The following is a 25747-nucleotide window of genomic DNA, read 5'->3' as shown; positions in this document are numbered from 1 at the left end:
CCCCTCTATGCTAGGCTGAGGTGGGCGACACACATTTAGCTAAAGTACGAGTTCCTGACAGCACTCTCACAGGTCCAGAGATCATTCGGGAAACGACAGAGAAGATCGTTCAGATTCGTGAACGATTGAAAGCCTCTAGAGACCGACATAAAAGCTATGCAGACAAGAGAAGGAAATCGTTGGAATTCCAGGTGGGCGACTATGTTCTATTGAAGGTCTCACCCTGGTAGGGCTTGACACGCTTCGGAAAACGTGGAAAGCTAAATCCAAGATACGTAGGGCCTTTTGCGATTCTCGCTAGAATCGGCCCTGTAGCTTACAAACTCAAACTACCTCGCGAACTTAGTAACGTACATTCTACCTTCCACGTCTCGAACTTGAAAAAGTGTCTGTCCGACGAGACTCTTATAATCCCACTCGACGAGATCGAGATCAACGAGAGCCTCAACTTCGTGGAAGAACCAGTGGAGATCATGGACCGAGAGGTCAAGCAAATGAAGCAAAGCCGCATCCCGATAGTGAAGGTTCGCTGGAATGCCAAGCGAGGACCTGAAATCACTTGGGAGCGCGAGGATCAAATGAAACTGAAATATCCTCATCTTTTCGTTTAGTTATTTGTAATAGCTTAATTGTTTAAACTCTAATTTCGGGACGAAATTCTCTCTAATGGGGGGATGATGTGACAACCCGAAATTTCTATCTTGTATAACCGTTCAATTCAATCAAAGTCAGACTTGTTTTTGGCTATCTTTTAGCCTTGTTAAAGGTCTGTTTGGGTGTTTTAAGCCTAGTACCTTAAAGGATAAAGTGTTAGGAAGTATCGTATAGAGTTCAGTGTGCAGCATACAAGCTGGAAACTCCACCATAAGGAGTTTACGGCCGTAAACACCTCCTTGGCCGTGAACTCTTCCCTTCATATGAGTTATTCCTTCATTTTTCACCTTTTTCACACACTTCCATCTCAAGAACTCGATTTTCTCTCAAGTATCATCAAGAACTTTCATCTTGATCTTCAATCTTGTAAGTAATATTTCCATTTTCAAGTTGATATTCTTCTATATCTAGTGAAGATTCATGTTTTCATCCATGGAATCATTCTTTTTGGTTAGATCTTCAAGTATTCACACTTTCACCAAGAACACTCACTAGTTCTTGGACCGTGAACCCCCTCCCAAGCTTAAAAAACATGAGTATATCTTCTATCTCCTAGTTAGGCTTGTTAAACTCTTGATTCTAGACTTAGATCATCATAAAATACATGAGCATCAAAAGTTTACGGCCGTAAACCCTTGCATGGCCGTAAACTCTTGTGTTGATGGATGTTTTGGCCCTTAAACTCCCTTATATTCGAGCCTAGAATCTAAAGCACTTGTTGAATGCTTGATAGGACCATAAAACACCTCGTTTGCAAGTCCTCCCATGAGTGTACGGCCGTAAACCCCTTGACCGTACACTCTAGGTCCGTATACTCCTTTAGGCCGTAAACACAATGGCCGTGAACTCCATTGTATGGCCGTAAACCCCTTAGATGCAATCCTTTGTGATTGTAACGTTTCCATATAAGTGTTTCCTAGTTCCTAAGGTGAATCTATATCATGATTAGTTGCTTATACACTAATTATATCCATATATGTATCATTATAGGCTTATTAGGATCCGTTTGTGCTCGAGGCTTCACTTGACACTTAGCATCCTAAATCGATCTTTCATTCGTATCACTCACTACAGGTGAGTTCATACCCCTTAACTTACCTTTTAAATGAATTTAAATGCTTTTATGGGGGGGAGGGGGAATACAAGTAGAAACATTATAATTATTATATCAATCACATGTGATTAATAACTATCAAACAGATAGATTTCTTATACTTCAAACTGTGTTTTCAAACAAATTGCTTCAAATAGTTTTACAAACTCTTTTATATGCAAAAACTCTTTATCAAACTCTTTTAAACTTATATTTTGTCAAATCATGTCTATATAGATATAGTTATATAAGTAGGATTGAAAGGACTTAGGACTGATAACTTGCCTTATTTCCTGTTCCTTGTTTGGTTGTGGACTTAGGGTATCGGTTGTTTGTCCGAATGTCGTTTGAATCTTAGTTATATATTATGTGTATGTATATAGATATAAAAGTTCTTCATTCAGTTCAATACCTTTGGGTAGCAAAGGTGTACAAACATGTTCATTCATACAAACAACATTGCTAGTAAACTATAATAGGTATAGTTTAGGAAGTCATTACTTACTATTTCTTAAACAATGAAACATACAAGAGTCAGTTCATACATGAGTCAGTACAAACATACTATAAACAATACTCACTATAACGAGAAACAGATAGAACATACTATAACGAGAGACAATACTCACTATAAAGAGAAACAGATAGAACATATTATAATGAGAGACAATACTCACTATAATGAGAAACAGATAGAACTGTTGGATTAATGTCTAAGTCCATAACTATAATTGGTAAGACTTGACCCGACCCGGTATGGTCCATTTGGGTTGCATGGCATCATGCATTTGGATAGACTATAATGAGAGAAATAACACTTAAGGTTGGTTAATATATTATAAGTTCTAATATATTAATAAGGTTATTTAATTAGTATTGATCAAGAATTAATTTGGAATTAATTAAGTGATCAAAAGGAGACTAATTAAATATATGGGTTGATTGTGTAAATCATTCATTCTTATATATGTGGGCTTGTGATCCAAGATTCCTTATGTTGGACTAAGTCCATGGGGTGACCCATGGATACTCCATGGAGGTTAAAATCCATGGAGCATAAGGAATGGGTAAAGTTATGAGTTACATGGTGTAACCCTAATAGCCACCATATAAAAGAATCCCATGGCTCAAGAAATCGTGCACTAATGTGTGAGTGTGAGGGCTAGACGATTTCAAGGAGTGTTCAAGTTTCTCTCAAGTTATTCCAAGTGTATTTGGTGTTGTGTGAACCATTTGAGGTGTCACACTTGGGGCACTAGGCACCCAAGCTTCATGAAGACATTCTACATCAAAGAGGTATGTATTCTATCTTGTTATATTTATTATTTTGTATGCTAGATTAGGATAATACCTTGGATGTTCATAATTGTATGTATAATAGAGAAAACATAGATCCAAGGTATTTAGGGTTGCATGTACACTTAGGAGTGTTAGAATGCTCATAACCCAACAGTGGTATCAGAGCCTAGGCTTGTTTTCTTGTTATACTTGCAAAAGTAGCTGAAAAATCGAGTTGGATGCATATATTCGATTGTTTTGGCTGGAATTGGACTAGGAACATTACCCTAAGATGTTTTTGGACTTATAAACTTGTTTTTGATGTGGTAATGTTCATGCTAATCCAATTTCTAAGATAATTGTCATAATTTCAAGATTTGTATTAGTTTGTATGTTCATGCTAATTTCTTGAAGATTGATGATTTGAATTATCTTGTTCTTATGAGGTTCTTAGATTAATAGAAAAGTTGTGTGAAATAGTTGTTTTCAATCCATTTTAATCTAAGAGTTGATTCCAAAGTGTGTTTTTGTAACTTGTCCTCAAGTTATATGAAAAGTCACATTTAAGAATCATAAAACTCATAAAAGTTGGCAAAGGTTACAAAATGAAGAGTCTAGTTCTAATTAAATGGTTTTATGACTCCATAACTTGTCCTCAAGTTATGGAGGTTCAAGAGTCTCTTCATTAAATTAAAAAAAAAGTGTAACCTTAATTAGTTCCATAAGTTACAATAAAAAAAAGTTTTTTTTTATTAATTAGTTTAAAGTCTTCCATAACTTGTCCTCAAGTTATGGAACTTGAAGAGTTTTTTTTTTTAATTAAAACTACTTTAAACTCATAAGTTATGGAATTAATTAGTTTTGAATAGTTTCAAAACTTGCCCTCAAGTTTTGGAATTTGAAAAGTTTTCACTTATGAATACTTTAATTCCAAGTTAGCCCTTAGAATCTTAAAAGTTAAAATTCAACCCTTATACTTTATAATATTATAAGTTAATAATATTTATATATATGTATAAGAGTAAAGTCAGTCTTACCGTTAGTAGGCCTCATTCACGAAGCCGGTCTATAAGGGGGGTATAAGGTTACTGCGTATGAAATGGCAGTTTAATGGGTGTCCACTCTCACCCACCGCTTCCTTGACTGGTGGAGGGTCGTTAGCCGAACGGGTAGGACAAGGACTATAATTCTCCTTTCATTAAAAGTATTAATGATAAATACTAAGTAACTAAACTCTTATTAATACCCAATCTTAGTTACTTAGGAAAATGTGAATTTGGTGCTAACCCATGAAATTACACTTTGCACTTTGCTTAAGTCGTTAGTGGAGCGTGTGTGGTTAACCGGCACACTAACCTGGACTTAACAAGGTAGGTAAAGGGTAACTTAATATTTATCATAGTATCGGTGGAGCGTGTGTGGTTAACCGGCACACTGATTAAGGGGTAAATATTAAGGGTACCAAGTATATTTGCATGGTTATTCACACCTTGTTTTGTGATCCTCGGCATCCCAGTCACAAAACCTGAAGGGCACACTCGAGATTGAAACATGCCTTTGAACAGTTCAATGAATCTCAAAGATCTAGGACTTTCAAATCCAATTAAAACCTAATAAATTATTTCGTTTTTCATGGTGGAAATTGGTGAATCGTCATTCACCTACCTTCAAATATTTTATAGCTTGGATTACGGCATCCCTCTTCTAAGTTATAAAATAGTTTGTTGGGTCCTAGCCTTAATATTTCATATTGGGTGTCATATTAAGGACTTTAAATCAACTATCTTGAATATCTCCCAAAAAGATGTCTGGTCTAGACATTTATGATCTTCCCAAATCTCTTGAAACAAGCTTTCCTAAATGAAGATGATGTCCCATGGATATCATACTTCTTTCACCTCCTCCAATTATTCTCCCTAACCCACAAGTTCCTAAAAAGTTTAAGGTCACTCAAGCCCTATTGGCAAGGCAAGGTCTAGGTGTGATCACATCTTGGAGATGTAGTCACATATTGACAAGCCGGGAGAGTTGGGTGTCAAAGTCTTGAGAAAGTTGGTGGCTCAACTACTTTCTAAGTCACATAGTGAGTTCTTTTGGGAATCCTATGAAACAGACTAAGACAAGACCCTTAATGATCTTATCTATTTGCTAAGATCAACTTCCTAAAACGCTATGGACATTGACAATGATGACATTGGATATCCAGTAAAGCTCTCTCTTCCCAATGGAAAGGGATCGGCCATAGTCAACTCGGTTGACCCAATGGTAAAGAGAGAGGCGAAGTCTGAGATAGTCCCATTAGCAAGGGTCCATAGGTAACTATTGCCAAAGGAAGGGGCATTGGTTATGAAGCTGCCAAATTTACCTAAGGATGTTAAAGTCAATAAGTTTGGCTCTACTTCAGGTAAAGTCCATTGTTTAACTCTATTAAGTACATGCTGATTCTGATCGCGAAGATGGATTTCAATCGCATGGTTCGGTGATCAGAATTTTGGGCTATTACTTAAGAGTTATGATATTTATATTGCTTAGGAATAGATAACAACAAGGTTTTCATATGGATTGTAAGGATAAGTTTTTCCGCAAAGTTTTAAAATAAAAGAAAAAGGTTTTGATTTTATTTATTTTAAGTATCCTTACAATGGCATTTGTGAAAAGTTGTTGCTTATAAGATTCCATTGATAGCAATATTGGAAAATGGATTTGATTCTTTCGGTTGTGGTAGTGTCTAATATTACCAAATAAGGAAAGATTCTCATCACCCAAGGTTCAATTGGACCGAAACTTGGAATCATGCAAGTTGTATATTATGATGAATGAGAACTTTCAGCTTGGAAAATTAAGACTAATTCCTTATGTGAATAAGGAAAGGACTAAGGGATCGAGTACACATTCTTGTGCACTGGTCAAGTCCACCACAAAAGATCAAGAAGACTATTCGTCATGATTTACTTAAGTTCAGTAAATATGATTATACTTATAAGTTTAAGTATAAGTCTGTAGCATTGGAGAAGTTTCAATGTGAGACAGAACGAATAAGAAGAATCAAAGTATGGCAGAAAGATAAAAGTTTCTCAAATCTGAAAAGATGGGAGAGTACTTTAGTATCATGTTTATGATCATCTTAATGATTAAGATACCATATCACAATCGGTCCTCTAAAGTCATCTTAGTGCATTCTTATGACTAAGAAGAGGAGTCATGAATTGTTGAAATGGTTAAATCAAAAAGATGAGTCATACTTCGTTCCAAAACAATTCTTAGAGTCATACTCCAAGATTGTAATTTGAGTGACATATCTTAAAGAGGGTTTGTTAACACTAGTCAAATGTAAGAGTAAAAGGTTATCTACTCTTGTACATTTGAAATTGGTAAGTTGTGATGTTTTGGATAAAACAGAGGCCAACTTAGGCCTATTGTGTAAAGTGTTAGTCTTGATAAAGAATCCGCACTATCTCTTGAATATTTGACCAAGGGAGTCTTATATGTCAAGAGGACAGTGGGAGTCTTAAAGCTCTTGAAAGTTTCAAGACTTAATCAAGAATAAAACCTAAAGTCCTTCACTAGCACACGACTTGAGGTTTATAACCTATCGTGTTGACATATTCTGTGCCCATTCCAGTTAAAGTTGGCTTTGCATAGGAGTTCTGAAAGTTCTCAATTGGTTGCATAACAACTTGGAAGCAATGGCAGGCCCTGTACTACCAGGTGGCAAGAAGTTAAGATTGCATAAGTTCAGTCCATATGAGTTTGGATTTGTCATTATCCTTGTCTTGTGACTATGGTTTTGACGACTCACATCGATAAGAACACATACACCATAAAATCTAAGGGTCATAAGGTTTCTCTCCGATTCATGAAAATGATGGTGAGGAAACACTTTCACTAAGTAGATTTTAGCTAGATAGCAATTGTGATATTTGCATTCTCAAAGTCGTTAGTGGAGCGTGTGTGGTTTACCGGCACACTAACATCGACTTGTGAGAAGTGGCAAGGGTCTAAACAATTGAGACTATGATTACGGCATCCCTTTTCATAGTTCTAAAATTGTTTAGACACACATGTGAGCTATCTAAGAGAGGTGTATGATTTTGATAAAGTTTTATCAAAACAATCTAGTATCAGAAATCTGAACTTTGGTAAGAAAGTCAGCTGATTTCTGAGTACATGTCAAAGCTAGTGGGAGCATAAGTGTTATGCTAATAATCATCATGTTAGTGGGAGCATGATAATTATGACAAAGGTTGCAAGTTAGCAATGTTAATTATAGAAAACAAAAGTTTCAATTCGTGAGGTTGCAGGGGTTGAAAAAGTTGTTTTGCTATAATTAAGGGAGAGGAAATTATACTTTATTTCAATTCTAAAAGCTTAGATTGAGATTTTAATCGTATTTAATCAAGGATATATATATGAATTTCATGTTGGAATGGCTCAACATAAGGAAATTCTATATATGGGTCCATTATTTGCTTTCTAAAATTCGATTATGATTACGGCATCCCTTTTCATAATCTGAATTTTGAGAACTTGGCAAAATTGAAATGGAAATATTATAGCAAAAGACTGGTTTAGTCTTTATGTGAGACATCATGAATCGTGTCCCATATGCTTCGGATATAGGATCGATTACATGTGTTATATTCATCATTTCTAAAATTTTCCAAATGCCTGGGGCATTATGAAGGGAAAAGGTCTAGAATTAGATATGACTAAAATGATTAAGCAATTGTCGAGGACAATCTACGGTTTACCAAAGATTGGTTGCTCAAAGACAGTTGGAAGTATAATGTTAATTCTGGAAGGACCATATTGACATAATCTGTAAGGAGGCAACTCTTGTTCAGAAGTGATAGTCAAAATGGAATATGGAAATGTTTCAAAGTTAGAAATTATTCAATCTGTGTAAGATTAGGAAACTTAATGAAAGAAGGATGTTTCCAAGGAGCTGATCTCCTTTGGAATGCTCTGTAATGATTGTTGTCAAGTCTTTCTGACTTCGTGCATAATCATTAAGAAGATCAATGCATATAAGTTTAGAATCTAACAGATTTCAGTAAATGGCATGAATTTGGAATTCTTGCATTTGCAGTAAGGATTTGGGACTGTGAAAAGAGGATCATTGGAGTGATGTTCAATTGATCTATTTTACAAAGTAAAGATCATAGACAAACATAGTATGCATACTTGGTGTATGGCATGACTAGTGTTTAGAAAACATAGTGTACATGCTTGGAGCATGGGACAACTATTGTTTTAAATTCAAGTATAAAGTTGATAAAACCGAAAAAATGAATAATGAGTAATCAGTATGGTGATAAATAAAAGTGTTTATTTATATTCATAGGGTTTGATACCATATTTGATTCATTTATTCTTGTGTTTCACTTTGCATGTTTTGACTTCCAGAATAACTAAGTCGCTCTTCCTGAATGATTAAGTTATTCAAACCATCCACAGTCGGTCATATGTTGGAAGTAGATATGAATCAAGATTGTCATGGGTTGGTTTGTAGAGGTCCAAGTTGGTGGACAAAGTGGTGTTACAACACTCATGAGTGCTCATAAGTTCTGAGTATTGGATTCAACCCGCGCTCATTTGAATCACTTCATGGATTTTATCACGAGTGATCATGAGACGATAATATCTTATATTCTTCAAACCTAGAGATATGAGTTGTTACTATGAGTTGGTTATACATTGATTGCACGAAAACGCATTGGTAACTCAATGTTATAAAACGTGCCTTTGTGTATGATTCAACAAGTAGTAGAACAAGCCATATGAGTCGAAGTTTATCCATTCCTTTTACCTTCGGGATAAAAGCGATATATGTGGGCCCCTCGATGATTTAAAGATGATACATGTGAGTGCTTGGCCAAGCCATGACTGATTTGATTTGTTCAATCAGTCAGTCATCATGAATCGGAAATCGGGAAACAACAAATGGACAGAGAGAATGATTGATAATCCATGTCTCAGTCGATATGATATCTAGAATGGAGGAATATACGATCCCTTATCTAATGGACAAGTCATTGACAAAGGTCAGAGTTCATCGACAAGGTCAGAGTTCGACAGAAGCTTTTGAGAGCTACGATTGCTGATCAGTTCCTGAAGTCATACGCAATAATAGTTTTAGACTTATCCAAGTGGGAGACTGTTGGATTAATGTCTAAGTCCATAACTATAATTGGTAAGACTTGACCCGACCCGGCATGGTCCATTTGGGTTGCATGGCATCATGCATTTAGATAGACTATAATGAGAGAAATAACACTTAAGGTTGGTTAATATATTATAAGTTCTAATATATTAATAAGGTTATTTAATTAGTATTGATCAAGAATTAATTTGGAATTAATTAAGTGATCAAAAGGAGACTAATTAAATATATGGGTTGATTGTGTAAATCATTCATTCTTATATATGTGGGCTTGTGATCCAAGATTCCTTATGTTGGACTAAGTCCATGGGGTGACCCATGTATACTCCATGGAGGTTAAAATCCATGGAGCATAAGGAATGGGTAAAGTTATGAGTTACATGGTGTAACCCTAATAGCCACCATATAAAAGAATCCCATGGCTCAAGAAATCGTGCACTAATGTGTGAGTGTGAGGGCTAGACGATTTCAAGGAGTGTTCAAGTTTCTCTCAAGTTATTCCAAGTGTATTTGGTGTTGTGTGAACCATTTGAGGTGTCACACTTGGGGCACTATGCACTCAAGCTTCATGAAGACATTCTACATCAAAGAGGTATGTATTCTATCTTGTTATATTTATTATTTTGTATGCTAGATTAGGATAATACCTTGGATGTTCATAATTGTATGTATAATAGAGAAAACATAGATCCAAGGTATTTAGGGTTGCATGTATGGTTACAATCTTATCACATTTTACCTTAATTAAACAAACAAGTTTAAGGTAGTTAGTACATTGGTAGTTACTTAGATAAAACTCCAGTACATCTTTATTTTCCCATTTCATTCACATTGTGATCTTCTCACATAAACGGAAATGAAAACTATATTTTGGTAATGATAGTCATACTTTGGGAAAACACTCGCTTTTACAAAAGAACAAACATAAAGAATAGTTGGGTCTTGGTAGAAGACTACTTTAGTAGAAAATATAGGATTTTCTAGGAAGTTTACAAACATTTACATCAAACACTGACAAACATTTACATCAAACGTTTACAAATACTTTCTTCTAACTTATACAAACAATGACACTAAAGTACTTATGAACTCACCAGCTTTAATGCTGATCTACGCTTTCAAAATAACTTGTATTCTCAGGTCACCAGTAGACAGGTACCGATGACCAGGTTTTGAGAAGATGGAGCACATTCAAGACTCATCTCTTATTTTGATTCATATTTTTGGTGTCTTATAAACTATACAGAACACACTTGTATTAAATTATATTATTAATGCAATGGATGATGTTGTTGCTTGTTTTACTATTATGCATTGTTGTGATACTGTACATGACATCCTCCGCCCCCGAACATTTCCGCCGTTCCGGTTTGGGGGTGTGACAGATTGGTATCAGAGCATTGTTTATAGTGAATTGAGTATATCAACCCATAAAAGATATACAACTATAAACACAACGAGATTAAAATACTCTGACCAAGAGTTTATACTTTTAAATAATAAAATATTTAACCAAAGTATACATACCTGAATTCATACTAAAATCAGTGTCACTAGGACAGAACAAAAGTATTACGATTGTTGGACAGCACAAGTAGACTTGGGGACATATAATCAGATCTGGGAGTGATATAGCCTGATCAACTATATCTTTCCGAGAAGTGATTAGCATGTGCCTAGGAATGGTTGTGATGTCGCAGCAAGTCTAAAAACTTACCAACACTACTACAATGAGAACATTAGAACAAAACATGAACTTAAAATACTATAGGAGTATTTTGTGTTACTATAATTACTTGTGTGTACACTAAAAAGGTCTTTATTAGTATGTCAATAGTTGCTGAGTGAATACGCTAAGGTTATATGTGACTAGGGTGTTATAGACTTAGAATCTGTGATCTTTGCTTTACTTCTTGTTCCTTGTTTGGTTGTGGATTTAGAGTTAGGATCGCTTATTTGAAGGTCTATCCTGTTTTGGTTACATATGATTGGTATGCACTACGCAAATGTTGGAGTAACTGGTAAGGATCATCTTATAATTATCTTATTTAGTACGTCTATTAATTATTTCTTTTACCCCCATTCTCACGTAGATAACATGGCTGGATTCAATCTCCCCGGTGACCCATACTTTCCCAACCACGACAATGGTGGATGGCTCGATGATGAGCCAGAATAGAATCATGTGATTTCGTTAGACGATGACTTCGCAGAGAACTTCCCGGTGGATTCTGACTCCGAGCCACAAGTCAATGATCAACCCCTGGTAGCTCCAATCCCAAATCCTAACCCTCGTCGGCTTTTCAAGGCCCGACGCCTCTGTGGGTGGAAAGTTTGGAGACATGGAGTCAAGAACAGGGTCAACCCATGCCATACAACGGAGATAGAAGCTTCTACAACTTGAGCGAGGGAGGCTCAGCGGACAGAGTCCTGCCTATTCTGGTTCGCAGAGTTGCTCATAACGAAATACACGGTAGGATATCCCTCAACCGAATCGCGGAAGTTGATGCTAATGCGGGAATAAATATTGTCCGCATTCGTCGTCTGGAAGATGCTCGTGAGAGAGATGCGAGAGACCATGAGTCTCTACTGCAATTACTAGTTGTGACTCGATCCGAAGTCATAGAACATCGCGTGCGTCTGCGAGTGTACGAGCGACGCCTTCTTGACATGGAGCGTCAGCTGGCTGATTTAAGCGTTCGCCCAAGGGGTTCCCGTCGCCAGTAGGGAATGCTCTGCTCATATTTCCTTTTTATCTAAGGATTAGCCTTCTTATCTATGCTCTAAGTAGCACTTTTCCCTGTAATTTCCTGTTTATCTTAAGGCCTTGAACTTTCAGTCGATTAGGTCTTTATGTTGTCAAAATTTTCTTATCCTGGTTTGATGTAAGACCTACTTCTAGGCAAAAGAGACATTTGGCATGGTAAAGGCTAAATATTGCAAAGTGCCCACAATTTTCTGATAATTTGTCGAGGTTAGTCGTCTATGGGAGCGAGAAACACTGAAGAGCTTAAAGGAGTTGATCGAGTAAGAAGGTATTGAATGTGGCGATGTTGGGAGAGAAACAATCAGGTATGTGTAGGAATGACTTCAATTCCGATAAAATGATGGAGAGAACCTAGATCTTTTATTGAGAAACATTTGCAAGAATATGAATGAAGTGGGAAAGGAAGTCAGAATATATATTTGTGTTTGAATTCATGGTTTTTCCCAACTTTCTTGATCATGTCTGTGGTGATGAACAATTTTTTTTGAAAGAGTTCTTCCAATCAATTTTAGCTCTAGTATTTATGAGATTGAATATTAAGATCATCTTTTAAATTTCTAAGTTTTGAAAAGATTTCTGGATGATGAAGTTAGATAAAAGCCTCAAAGTGAAGCTTAATACAATGATGTTCAGAAGGTGTTCAATCTTTAGTCTCAAAGAAACAACATCTTGGAAAAATTGAATTCTAAAATATTTTGTTGTTGTTTTAATTAGTTTATATATGTGATAAGTAATTATGTAGTTTCTTATTACAATGATCACTAGGTTTTCCTTGAAATTTACTTCTTAGACATAAAGATAGATATATTTAAAATATAAAATACCAACAATATTGTTGTCAAAATCAAAATAGATTTTGTATCATAACTTTATGTATGATACAAATATATGATTTTGGGTTTAATGAGGGATATATACATTTAGAAAGTAAAATATTATTATGTTATGATTCTAGCATGAGAGTAAATCATAACATACAAATCGTTGGCAGAGTTACTACTAGCTGCTAAATTATTAGGATGGGAGTGACATAAGTAACATTGAAAAGTCATGATGCATCTTGATTTTCATTATATAAAATCCGTTTAACATAAATTTTATGCCACCAAAATAAAAGGTAAAAGTGTCAAAATAGAAATTTAATTTAATTTATTTGTTTGTTGTAGCATCCTATTTTCAACTTCGGAGGATTCTAATCAGTTGGCAACTTACAAGAAGAAGAAGAAATTATATTGAAGGTAATTTCCATGATGTTGAAGTAATGGCTCAAGGATATGGAGTTAATGATTTGTGGTATGGGTGTTGTTGAAGACTTTTGGTTACTTGCAGATTCTCATTATTGGTGTGTCGTGGCTAAGTAACAATGTTACTTGGATATATATGTTTTGTTGTTAGTTGTAGGCTTTTCATTGTTAGTTGTAGGCTTTTCATAGTTGTTGTGTAATGTAGTTAAGAAACAATGTTACTTGGATATGTTTGTTTGGTTGTTAGGAAATTGGTTCAAAAACATTGTTAGTTTTGAGTAATTGTATGGTTTGGATATTAAAGATAGTAGTTGTGGGTTTACAATGGATTTTTTTAATTGTGTTTAATATGCACTATTTTGACAGATGTTTATTTTTTTTTTGTTTGGAACTTTATTATTCTTTTACTACAACGTTGGGTCATATACTTTTGGATCCTAAAACTTAATAATGTAAAAAATATAATCAATAGTGATTGATGATGCAAACCAGCTTGACCTTTCCCTTCCCTCCCAAAGTCCATCGGGCCGACGACAACCCGCGACAATCATACCAGGACTAACGAGATCTATAATTTTATGATGTAAAATGAGTGTCTGGATAATATACAAATTCATCAAAAAAATGAATCATACACTTTGGATTATATTCTTATGTATCAAATAAAATTTTGAATCTTACAATTATAAATCATAAAAATTGACATCATTTTACTTTAGATCAAAACGTTTATAATCATAGAAATATGGATAACTTTTTATCATGTATTTTTGAATCATAAACTTTGAATCATATTATCAAATCTATAAAAAAATGGATCATACAATTATAAATCATAAAATTTTATATAATTTTATTTTCGATCATTATATTTTCTTATTATAAAAGTACTTTAATTATATAGTTCAGAATCATAAAGATCCAAAATTTTATATCTTGTATTTTTTTTATCGTAGATAACCTTTTGCACCATATCGCTTGTGCATCATAAGTTTTGGATCATAAATTGTGTATCTTCTATCTTTGGATTTAAAATATATGACGTACATTGAAAAATATATATAAATATAACAACCATATTCAATTATCTCTTTTACTTATTTAAGCTTAGTATTTTGCAAAATTTACTTATTTAAGCTTATTTAAAGCCTATAATATATATATATATATATATATATATATATATATATATATATATATATATATATATATATATATATATATATATATATATATATATATTAGTTGTTTTGACTTATAAAAACTATACATATTTCATGCCACATTATTAATTATTCACTTATATTTTTTATGAACCAATACATATTATATTTAAAAATTGTTATGATCCAACAACAACTGTTATGATCCAAAAACCTATTATGATCCAAAAGCAAATAATTAATTAAATTTTTTGATCTAAAATGATATGATACAAATACATTATGACCCCAAAACATTGTAATGTCTTATTTTATATTTACAACTATGTTACGATCCTAAACTTAACAATGATCCAATTTAAATAGTTTACAATCCAAATAGTTTTATGACTAAATATTTTATTGTTGGGAAATCTAGGGTTTGTGGTGGAGATCTGGATACCAACTTGGATCGTGATATCACTTTCCGAACTGATATTTCTACCCTATGCCTGGGTTACAAGAAATTCAACCTAGGATAATCCAAGTGGACACTTACGATTCTAGGCACAGAAATCGTAAGCCAATATGCTAGAGGATTCTGTGAAAGTATGATGAAACGAGAGCTTAAGATCGTAACCCCCTTCTGTTGAGAAAGAGTTGTTTATATATTAAACACGATTAGGGTTTCATTAGGGTTGGGCCGTCATTAGTTGCTTTGGAAGCAAGTAATGTTAATCCGGATTTAATGAGGATTTAGGGTTACCAAAAACTAACGAGTTTCGTTAGTTTTACCATAATCACCCTCAAGAAATTGAATTTTCCATTATGTTCCCATATGTGAAATTCTGTGAGGTTTTGGGGCGCTGCCCCAAACCCCGCGGGGGCTCTGCCCCTCGACCCCGCCCGCTGACCTGGCATAATCACCCCAGCCAGGGGCTCTGCCCCTTGGACCCCGCTAGGGGAGCTGCCCCTAGACCCCGCCAAAGGGGCACTGCCCCTTTGGAAAACCCGGACCCGGGGGCGCTGCCCCCGGACCCCCGACTAGTCGTCGAACCGGCTTCTAATTCGATCTTATACATGCGTGCACTCCGCACAACCTCGTACATATAATAGAGTACAAATTATGAAGCTCCTTAGCTCACATGTTAGTTCCAGTTACTTAAAATGACATGGTGACGCTAAAATCATCAACATTTATGATCCAAACTTATTATGTTACAATGCTACAAATGAGATAAAATATAAAGAAATGGTTTATCTAATCTCATAGAATATAAAAATCCAAATATGTTACGATCAAAAACTTTTTAATGATCCATAATTGTACAATGCTCCAATTTAATAGTAAAATGATTCAAACATGTGATGAACCATAAAATATGTCAAAGTATGGAGCTGATACCAAGAAAAACCTACAAAATAGAAGACCTTGAAAAACATTTAACTTGTGTAGCTTTAAACCACGAAAAATGAAGCCTAACCAAACTGTAACAAAACGGTGGCTTGAAAACCTTGAGAAACAATTCACTTGTGAAGCTCTTTGATGAAAGATTACGCATCTTGTAAACCTTGTAACCTTTGGTGTCCTTATCAATAATAAAAACCAACTTTAATCCTTAACAATGATTGGAAGAGCATGTCAATAACTAAAGTTGCTATAAATCTTGTATATATTATCAAATTAACCCACCAAAAGTAATGGAATGCACTTTTAGGCCCTCGCTAAATAGAAACCATGTATTGTGAAAAATAGGGAAGCAACACTAGAAACTGAAATTGTAGTGGAATCAAGGCAACTAAATATGGCAGTTAATGACTATAAGATGAACCTCGAGATCAAGCTCATCATCTATGATAATTAATTTCAAAATAACCGAGGAGACCAGAAGGAACCCACTGCAACAAACTTATATACATATTTAGGAACCACAAAATACACATTTTTGAACTATGGTCATCAATTATAGTCCAAGTTGAACCATCAAAGCATACAAATAACACCATGAAACCTATAAATATGCACAACACCAGAAGAAAACACACCTGAAAAACAGCCACTAAACACAAAATTAAACTGAAAAAGATAAACACTATTAGAAAAATTGTGAACTCTCTTAGATATTTCATCAAACACTTGTAAAACATCATTAAACATAAGGTTTAGATTTCTAATTTCCTATAAAGATCACGATCAATCATAAAAATATAGCTTAATATAGATCCTAACTATTTGCTATTGTTCAACAATTAGTTTAATCAATAAAGAATTTTGATTAAACTAAATCAAATTTTAATTGCAAAAAATAGATTTTTTAATCTAAAAATTCTAAAATAGATACAAATTAGCTATTCTAAATCACGTTTTCATTCAGGAATTACATTGGATCATATTGATTAATTGTAGGAATCAACGTGATTTCAAAAAACAAACATAATATCATTTTTTCGAGAATTGAAAGGGGAATTTAAAGGAATCAAATATGTAAAAAACAGACCTTTATATTCTTGATTCAACTAATTTTTGTAATCGATCAAACAAAAAGCAATTTAATTAAATGAAACTAACCCGCTCATATGAGTAATTGTAGAATGTAGAAACCATCATGATCTCAATGTATTTGCATTTGTCTTTGTATTTGCTTGATGGACAAAGGAAGACGACAAACATGCATTCTCATCCTATTCTCTTCCGGTGTAACCTAATTCATTTTCTATTTTTGCCGAGCCCAACCCAATTCATTTAATTTTCCAGCCCAGTTCAATTTTTGTTTGACGTGTTTACCCTTAATGAACACGATTGGACGAGAATTATCCTCGCAGTCCTCACCATATTTCAAGTCCTCACCGGATCCGGAATATATATATATCATTTTCAAACTATAAAGCTCATATTTATATCCAAACTTATAATTTAATTAGGAATAAATTAATTTAAAATTTAAGAACTTATCTAAAATTGAAATTTCATATAACTTTACTAAATTACCGTTATCAAATTAAATATTATGATGAAACCTAACTGAATATTAAAACACTCACTATGAATCAAAATCTTCCTGACGGTTGTTTCTTCTTCATCGCAAGTGGCAACTACTAAGAGAAATGAAAGATTTTATACATGCAATTTAATAGGTCCAAAGATTTACTAAGATAATATTTTCACTTTTTGCTCCTTGATCGTTTTATTAACATAAGTTTGTGTTGGAGATATTCATAAATGGTGATGTATATATAGAGAATTTGATGGCCCGTTAATAGGAATAGAAAACAAATAAATAATGTGAACCTGTGTTTTCATTAATGGGGAAAACCAATTTTAAAGAAGAGAATAACGATTTTAAAGCTTTTGAATAATAAATGGTTTAATTTTAATTAAAATGGTTTAATATATGAGTTTGGATATAAATATAAATTTTATAGTTTTGAAAGGATATATATATATATATATATATATATATATATATATATATATATATATATATATATATATATATATATATATATATATATTGTTACTTACATTTATTGTGTGCTACAATGCATCAATAAGAATTTTGTAAATTAAATAGTTATTTAATTAAATAAATATAGACATTAAATGATTTCCATAATTATATGTATATTAAATGATATCTATAATTATAATTCTCTTTTTATAGAAACTAATTAAATCTGCCATTAATGTTAACAATAACATTCTTTCAGAATGAATTCGCATCTAGGTTTTTATATATGAGTTCATATTTTGTTTCAGGACCCACTCACTTAAAATACAATAAAGTTGAATGGAATATGAAGAACGAGAGTGTATTCTACTAGAATACACTCTCATTCTGCTGGAATACACTCTTATTCTTCTAGATATGAATTCATTCTGAAAGAATATTATTGTTGACATTAATGACGAATTTAATTAGTTTCCATAAAAATGAGTTATAAGTATGGATAACATTTAATATACATATAATTAATACTAAATTCTTATTGGTGCATTCTAGCACACAATAGATGTGAGAAACATTTGAACATATATATATATATATATATATATATATATATATATATATATATATATATATATATATATATATATATATATATATAGTTTTAAAATATGTAAGGATATAAAAATAATATTTAAAGTTTGTAAGGATATAAATAAAATTCTTTTATATATATATATATATATATATATATATATATATATATATATATATATATATATATATATATATATTCACATATCAAGCCCAAATTTAAACCTAGTAGTTTTTTTTCACATTTTTGCAGGACAATTTCATTAGGTAAAATTATTGTTCTTATTTTATAGAGTAAATTACACGAGTGGTTCCTGTGGTTTGAATAATTTGCACGGTTGGTCCCTGACTTTTTTTTACACGGACCATTTCTAACTTTTGTTTTAACAAAATTGCAAAAATGGTCACCGTGTTTGCCAAAAGTATGTGGTTTTGGTTCAAAAAAGTTTGATGGTTCATCAGTGGTCCAATTTTGGATACCTTGTGTGTTTTTGGTCCCTATGGTTGGTATTTTTATGTGGTATTGGACCATACCCCACATAAAATGATGACAAATTTGCAAAAATGGTCCCTATGGTTGACAAAATTCTGCGGTTTTGGTCAAAAAAAAGTTTGGTGGTGCATCAATGGTCCAATTTTGGATCTTTTTAGTGTTTTTGGTCCCTATACACGTAAAATGACTATTATACCCTTTAGATTTGTATTTTCTATTTTTTTAATGTTTTTAAATAATTAAAGATACAAAAAGTCTCTCTCTCTCTCTCTCTCTCTCTCTCTCTCTTAAGAATACCCACCAGATGCCACCCTCTCAAGAACTCCCAACATATCCCACCATCGTTCACCACCAAGATCCATCTGCTACCAACGATGTTCACCACCACCATCTGTCTGCCATCATCGCCATTTACGACCACCATCCGCCTGCCACCGTCGTTGTTCTCCACCATCCGCTTAAGAACACACCCAAAATCTTTTTTTATCTCTCCTCCTGCCACTATCTCCATTCCCCAACACCATTCGCCGCCAACCACCTCCATCTCCCCCACCCCCACCTCTCATTCCTTAACCTGATAAGCTTTCAGCACCAACCGCCAAACCACCGGTCATCAGACTTTTTCTAGAAACCCCTACTATATGCCTCTCCCTCCCAGATCTTGCCGGAAAAATCAAACCAAAAGCTTCGTCGAGCTCTGCTAACTTCTCACCATCCACAAAGACCCGAAAAATCGGAAAATCGATGGATTTAAAGAAGAAGGTGAGTGTTGAATGTGGCTTGATGTTGATTTTGTTGTCGAATAGTCAATGTGGCAGAAGGTGGATTGAAGGGAACATATGAGGTCGATGGTGGCGGCGCATCCATCAGCCTCCCAAATTAGCCACCAATCACCACCATAAACACTCCTCCACCCCTTTCTTGATCACACGACAATAACCACCCATTACCATCATTGTTAAACATCATCAGCCTAGCCACAACTTTCACTGTCCTTAATCGTCTTAGTCTCGCCAAATCATCAGAAGAAAGGCACCCATGTTCTCATATTATTGTTGACCTGACGTCTCTATTTAGAACAAAGAAAAAGAAATGGGAGGTAGGTGTCGATCAATTGTGAAAAACTGGAGACGTGGGGTGAACCAAGGCAATATAGGGCAAGAAAAAACCCAACCTCTCCGATCACCTTCTTCGTCTTCAGATTCTGAGATAATTTCCAAACCCCGACCCTTCATGTTCGTCTCCTTCTTTAGAATAAAAAACTGTGGAGATTTGGGGTTTTTGTTACAGGTGTTCAGATGTAACGGTGGCACGATGGTCGTCGAAGAAACAGATGTGAAGGGTGGTTATTGGTGGTGCGAAGGAGAAGCATGGGACGATGAAGCCTGCAATTGATCTGGTAGAGAACACCTTCAAGAACGAGTTGGGTTTCTTTTTGATCTGGAGGATCATACGGAGAGAGAGAGAGAGAGAGAGAGTGTGGTGGGTTTATTTTATTTTTGTTTTTCATTTTATTATAAGAATAAGAAAATAAATAAAAGAAATTAAAATATAATTATTTAAGGGGCATATTAGTCATTTTAGGTGGGATGTGGACCAAAAACACAAGAAAATACAACCATAGGGACCAAAACCACACAATGTATCTAAAATTGGACCAGTGGTGCACCAACATTTCGTTTTGGACCAAAAGCACATAAAATTGCCAACCACAGGGACCATTTTTGCAATTTTGTCTTAAATGATAGATGTACCCTTAAGATAGTTTTTTTTAATGTTCTTTTAATATTTTCTTATTCTTTTAATTAGATAAATAAAAACAAAAACGAATACACACCCCCACCCACCTATGTCAGTACTCCTATGTCTATCTTTATCTCTCTATTTCTCTCTCTCTCTATCATTCTTCCATTCTTCCGGACGACATCCTCCTAGTTGGGTCTTCATCAGAGTATCGTTTTCCTAATGGAGGAATTTGTTAGAGTAACCTTCAAACAAATATGGGAAGTAAACACACACACACACACATTGGGGACAAACACAGTAGGGGCGTCAGAGGAAGAAGGTGTAGGGGAGGAAGAAGGGGACGAATTTGATCGAGAGGAAGCAATTTACAGAGTAATGGACTCTGATCGATGATTTGAAACCCCTTGCTTAGAGTAAACTGCAAATAGGAGTAGACCACTGAAACCCTAGAAGTATATGACATCAAATTCGTAGGAGAAATCACCTTATCTGCTTCAAATTTCAGTTCTTGGTTTTAGCACATGATTTTATCCTGTTGTATCCGTCCTCTAAATGCACCGACAAATTCAACATTTTATTCCTTTTGTGAATGTGAGCTTTATTTGATCTTAATTGTAGTTTTTTTATAAGCACAAATATTATTGCAAGTTTGAGTTGAAGCCGAAGCCAGTGGTATTAAGGATGGCGTTGGAGGCTATCGAGGTGATGAAGGTGGTTTTAATGGTGGTGAGCTCCAATGATGATTACAAGTGTGCGAAGGGTAGTTGTGGTGGCTTTGATGTGGGTGGTGATGGGTTTAATTTCAACGAGACAATGGGAGAGAGAACGATAGGGATGAGGAGTCTAGCAAAGGTGGTAATGGTTGCGCGTCTTTTTATTTTTTTTGTTTTGAGTTAAAGAATACAAATTAAATTAGTTTATGTATATCAGCAATTAAAGAAAACGAATAATATAAATTATAAGGGCATAACCGTCTTTTTTAAGTGTATAGTGACCAAAATCAATACAAAGATCCAATTTTGGACCATTGGTACACCACAAAAACTTTTTGGACCAAAACCATAAAATTTTGCCAACGACATGGACCATTTTTACAATTTTGTCTTTTGTTTTAGTTGCGCGTTTAGTCCCTATTTGACATGAAAAAACTATTTTCTCTTTACCATTTTGTTTCTTAATAAATTAATTATTCTTTATGATTTTAAATATTAAAATAATAAAACCGATAGACCCTTTCAGTCTTTCCCCACCCCACCAAAATCATACATCTTTTAAATCTATATGATCATTCTCGTCGTTATCATATTGGTGAATCAGACCCCTCCCCTATTCCTGTGTATGAAGTGTGACTCAATTTGAATTTGATAGTGATGAATCTGATCAACTAGGTGAGATTAAGAAATGGGTGTCGAATCTGCGTTCTAACAAGAAAAAGATTGCAGGTGGGTCTCAGGTATTGAATATGATTTCATGTGAGAAAGAAATTGCAGGTAGGGTGAGTGGATCTTGACGACATCAGATAGAAGGTTGAAGGCTGGAACCCTACCTTTCGTTTTGTCAATAAAGAGATGTGATTGTGGGAGTAAAAGGGAATGTGATTGTGGGTTTGCTAAGTTACAGGTTTTCTGGGTTCATCAACCAACTGTAAAGCTCATGATCAGATCAACCATCGTTTCTTTCTATTAAACCGGCACACAACAACCATCATAGAAACATCATGAATCGAATCCGCCACCATCATCGATGATGTGAATCGGAGCCAACACGCCACCATCCGTACATTCTCCAGGTTATTCAAACCTTGTTCGGAAATCGTTTCAGATACCTATGAACTGGTGTCACCTCTAACAAAAATCGGTTATGAAATCAGTGTGTTCCAGAAGTTATAGTCGCTTGATAAACCCCATATTTGATTTTGATTTGGGTTTCATAGATCGATGATCGATTCATCATGTTTGATTTTGATTTTCGAATCGAGATATTGAAATCGTTTCTAGATCAGTGTGTTTTGAACTTTCTTTCAGAATATGGAGTTTCATGTTTTCAATTTTATCTTTGATTTTGATTTTAAAGTCGGGACTTTTTCATCAGGACCGAGTTATACTTCATTATTTATTTATTTAATATTTAAAATCATAAAGAATAATTAATTTATTAAGAAACAAAATGGTAAATGGCAAAATAGTTTTTTCATACAAAAGAGGGATTAAGCGCCAACAAAAACAAAAGTTAAGAATGGTTGAAGTTAAAAAAAGAAATTAGGATCATCCGCACAAATTACCATAAACCACAGGGACCATTTGTGTAATTTACTTTATTTTATATATTCTCTTATTTAAATGTGTATTTAGGGGGTGTTTGGATAGGGAAAAAATAGGCTTTTTATTGTTTATTGTTTAATCCCACCTCAATAAGCAAATTTAAGTGTTTGGATATGAGTCTTTAAAAATCAGCTTATTGCAGTAGGAATAAGCAAAATAAGTTGATTTTAATAAGCAAAAGAGGAATGCTTATTGCTTATTGCTTATTGGTTATTTTACTCATATAAGCTGTTTTATTTAGCCAAACACTTAAATATATTGCTTATTGCTTATTCCCACCGCAATAAGATAATCTAAACACATTTTTAAAAAAATGATAACCACAATAAGCAAATAAGCAATAAACTAGTTCGCTAAAAGAGGTATTGGAACCGTTGTTGCATGTGTATGCGATTGAAGATCTGTTTGCTTCTCTGAATATCTTTTGATTCACATCACCAAAAGGGCATGGAGAAATCCGAACGACTAAAGGCATCAAGACGCGAAGAAGGGATTGATTTGATCAGTAACATGCCTGATCATATTCTTCTCTTGATTCTTTCAAGGCTTAAATCTACTGAAGAAGTAATTCGAAGCAGCATTTTGTCCAGACGATGGAGGTATTTGTGGACTTCAATTCCGTCTCTGTACATACGCTGTTTTCAAAAAGGTAGGCACTTCAAGAAAAACAAATTCAAAGAGTTTGTGTATAGGGTTTTAGTAAACAAATCCGTCGATTTGGATAGGCTTCATTTATTTTGTTCAAATTACTACAGTACGTCGACGGTAGGGATGTGGATTTATGCCGCCGTTAGAAGAAACGTCAAAGAACTTAACTTGACATTTAGCCCTAAGGATAATAAAGAGGATATCGAGTTGCCCCATTGTCTGGTGGCTTGTGGTTCCTTGAAGGTATTAAGGTTGACTTTGGGTTACAATGTTCTACGTTTGGTAAATGTCACGGGGTTTCCAGCGCTTAAGGTTCTTTCTTTGACCTGTGTTGACTTATTGGAAGACAACAATTTAGTTAAAGATTTTTTCCAAAGTTGCCCATTGCTTGAAGATTTGAGGTTGGATGACTGCGTCTTAAATAAACTTGGTGTTCTTTGTATTTAATGCCCAAAGCTCAAGAAGCTGACTATTGGAAACGGTTACGATGAGGAAGAGGACATGTGTGGTGGCATTAAGATTTGTTGCCCAAAACTGGTGTTTTTGGCATTAAAAGGTCATATAGCTTATAAATTTTTCTTTGAATGTTTAGACTCCTTGAAGGAAGCTGAGATTGAGCCTAAATTAATGGACAACACCATAAGTGTGTTTAGTGGAATTTCTCAAGTGGAATCGTTGTTGATTGATGTTAACTTCTTCACTCAGGTACATGCTTATTCTTTTATGCACAATTATTCTTCATTCTGGTTAAATGATTTTGCAATAAAATAGTTAACTACTATCCGACAAAACTCTTGCTCTAGTTAAAACATTTGGCAACGATTTTTATGCGTGACACTACTTAAGCATCCATTAATATATATATTTGAGTGCCTATTTGGAGAATACATCTAAACACTTACTTGTTGTCATGATTGTAGTGCATTAATGCTGCAAGTGATCCTTGTCTACCTAATCTGAAGACTTTGGTGCTATCCACTACAATTGGTGCCTTCACCATGGAGGAATTCAACCGAATTCTCACATATTATCCCAAATTGGAGTCTCTCAAGTTGATCCTTATCGAGGTATTCTCATATCAGATATTTTTTTTTAGAAAATTACAAAAATGGTCCCTGTATTTTACAGAAAACTAAAGACATTTTTTGACGCCGTGGATCGAAAGGACCATTTCCGCAATATCGCCGAAACACAAGGACCAAGCTTGTCTATTTTATTGAAGTTGGACCGTAGGTGCCTATTATGCCATACCACACGGACTATTTATGTAATTTTTTTTAATGTATCGCATTCTTGAAGTGGTAGCTCACCTTCACACTTGCTGTTTTATGCATTTCAAATTCCTGGCATAGGCAAAGAAGCAGAAATTTCGGCTCTTTTCCCCATTAATGGGTCGGTCAAGGTTATGTTTGATCAAATGAGTATATAATAAAATAAACACACTGAAGTTTCCAAAAGTATATTCAAATGCTTACAACCTTCTAAATTGTTTTATTTAAAGAAATAGATTATTATCTTAACAATATATTCTTTTGTATACATATCCAACATATTCATGAACTCAACACATTTTGCTACTTCATATGATGATCTAGGAATTATGGTGGGAAGAGAAGGAGGTGCATGAAGGTGACCCAAGGAGTATCTTTACCAATGATGTGAAAAGGGTCGAGTTCTTTGACTTCAATGGAGAAAAGCCGAAACTAGTTATTGATTTGGAAGAAAAGGCATTGTTGGAAATTGTTTTTAGTTGGGGTAGCAAATTGTAAATACTCTCATTAAAGACTATATGATTGCTCTTTTAATGAATTGATAGTACAAGCTTTTTGGTGAACCGTAGGTAGTAGTTTTTTGAATTTGAATATTTGCCAAGTATTACTAGAAAATACTTGTTTGTTTCTACATTTTTGTTCATATTCTTTCTGTTATAAAAAAGTAAAAACTACAATGAATATGTACATAACCACAAAAGCACAATGTATGTAACCACAACAACAACGACAACTGTATACATTACTAATGCCTCGTTCTCGAGTTTTTTTAGGAAGGAATGGGAGGGGAAGGAAAAGGAAGGGGAAGTAGTAACATTTCCTTCCCATTCCTTTCCTTCTCTTTCCTTTCTCTTCCTTTCCCTTCCAATCATCCTAAAAATGTGAGG

The 25747-nt window shown here is 34.3% G+C and overlaps 1 protein-coding gene across 1 annotated transcript; it reads left to right on the top strand.

Annotated features, from left to right (window-relative positions):
- The first annotated feature begins 21883 nt into the window (after nucleotides 1-21883).
- LOC145113500 (uncharacterized) lies at nucleotides 21884-25423 on the top strand. Its single transcript, XM_079049579.1, has 4 exons — nucleotides 21884-23590; nucleotides 23697-24294; nucleotides 24510-24656; nucleotides 25185-25423. The coding sequence occupies exons 2-4, from the start codon at nucleotides 24091-24093 to the stop codon at nucleotides 25356-25358; spliced, it is 525 nt and encodes a 174-aa protein (XP_078905705.1). The 5' UTR covers nucleotides 21884-23590; nucleotides 23697-24090; the 3' UTR covers nucleotides 25359-25423.
- Nucleotides 25424-25747: the final 324 nt, after the last annotated feature.

This window comes from Lactuca virosa, chromosome 5 (genome assembly GCF_052849685.1).
Source record: "Lactuca virosa cultivar CGN04683 chromosome 5, Lactuca_virosa_CGN04683_v6, whole genome shotgun sequence".
Classification (NCBI taxonomy): Eukaryota; Viridiplantae; Streptophyta; class Magnoliopsida; order Asterales; family Asteraceae; genus Lactuca; species Lactuca virosa.
This window is presented reverse-complemented; position numbering and strand designations above follow the sequence as displayed.

Bases quoted from the DNA above. Each gene is read 5' to 3' on its own strand.
- LOC145113500 (XM_079049579.1), top strand. From the start codon at position 24,091: ATGTGTGGTGGCATTAAGATTTGTTGCCCAAAACTGGTGTTTTTGGCA. The intron at 24,295-24,509 runs GTACATGCTTAT...TCATGATTGTAG, and splicing joins ATGTTAACTTCTTCACTCAG to TGCATTAATGCTGCAAGTGA. The intron at 24,657-25,184 runs GTATTCTCATAT...ATGATGATCTAG, and splicing joins TCAAGTTGATCCTTATCGAG to GAATTATGGTGGGAAGAGAA.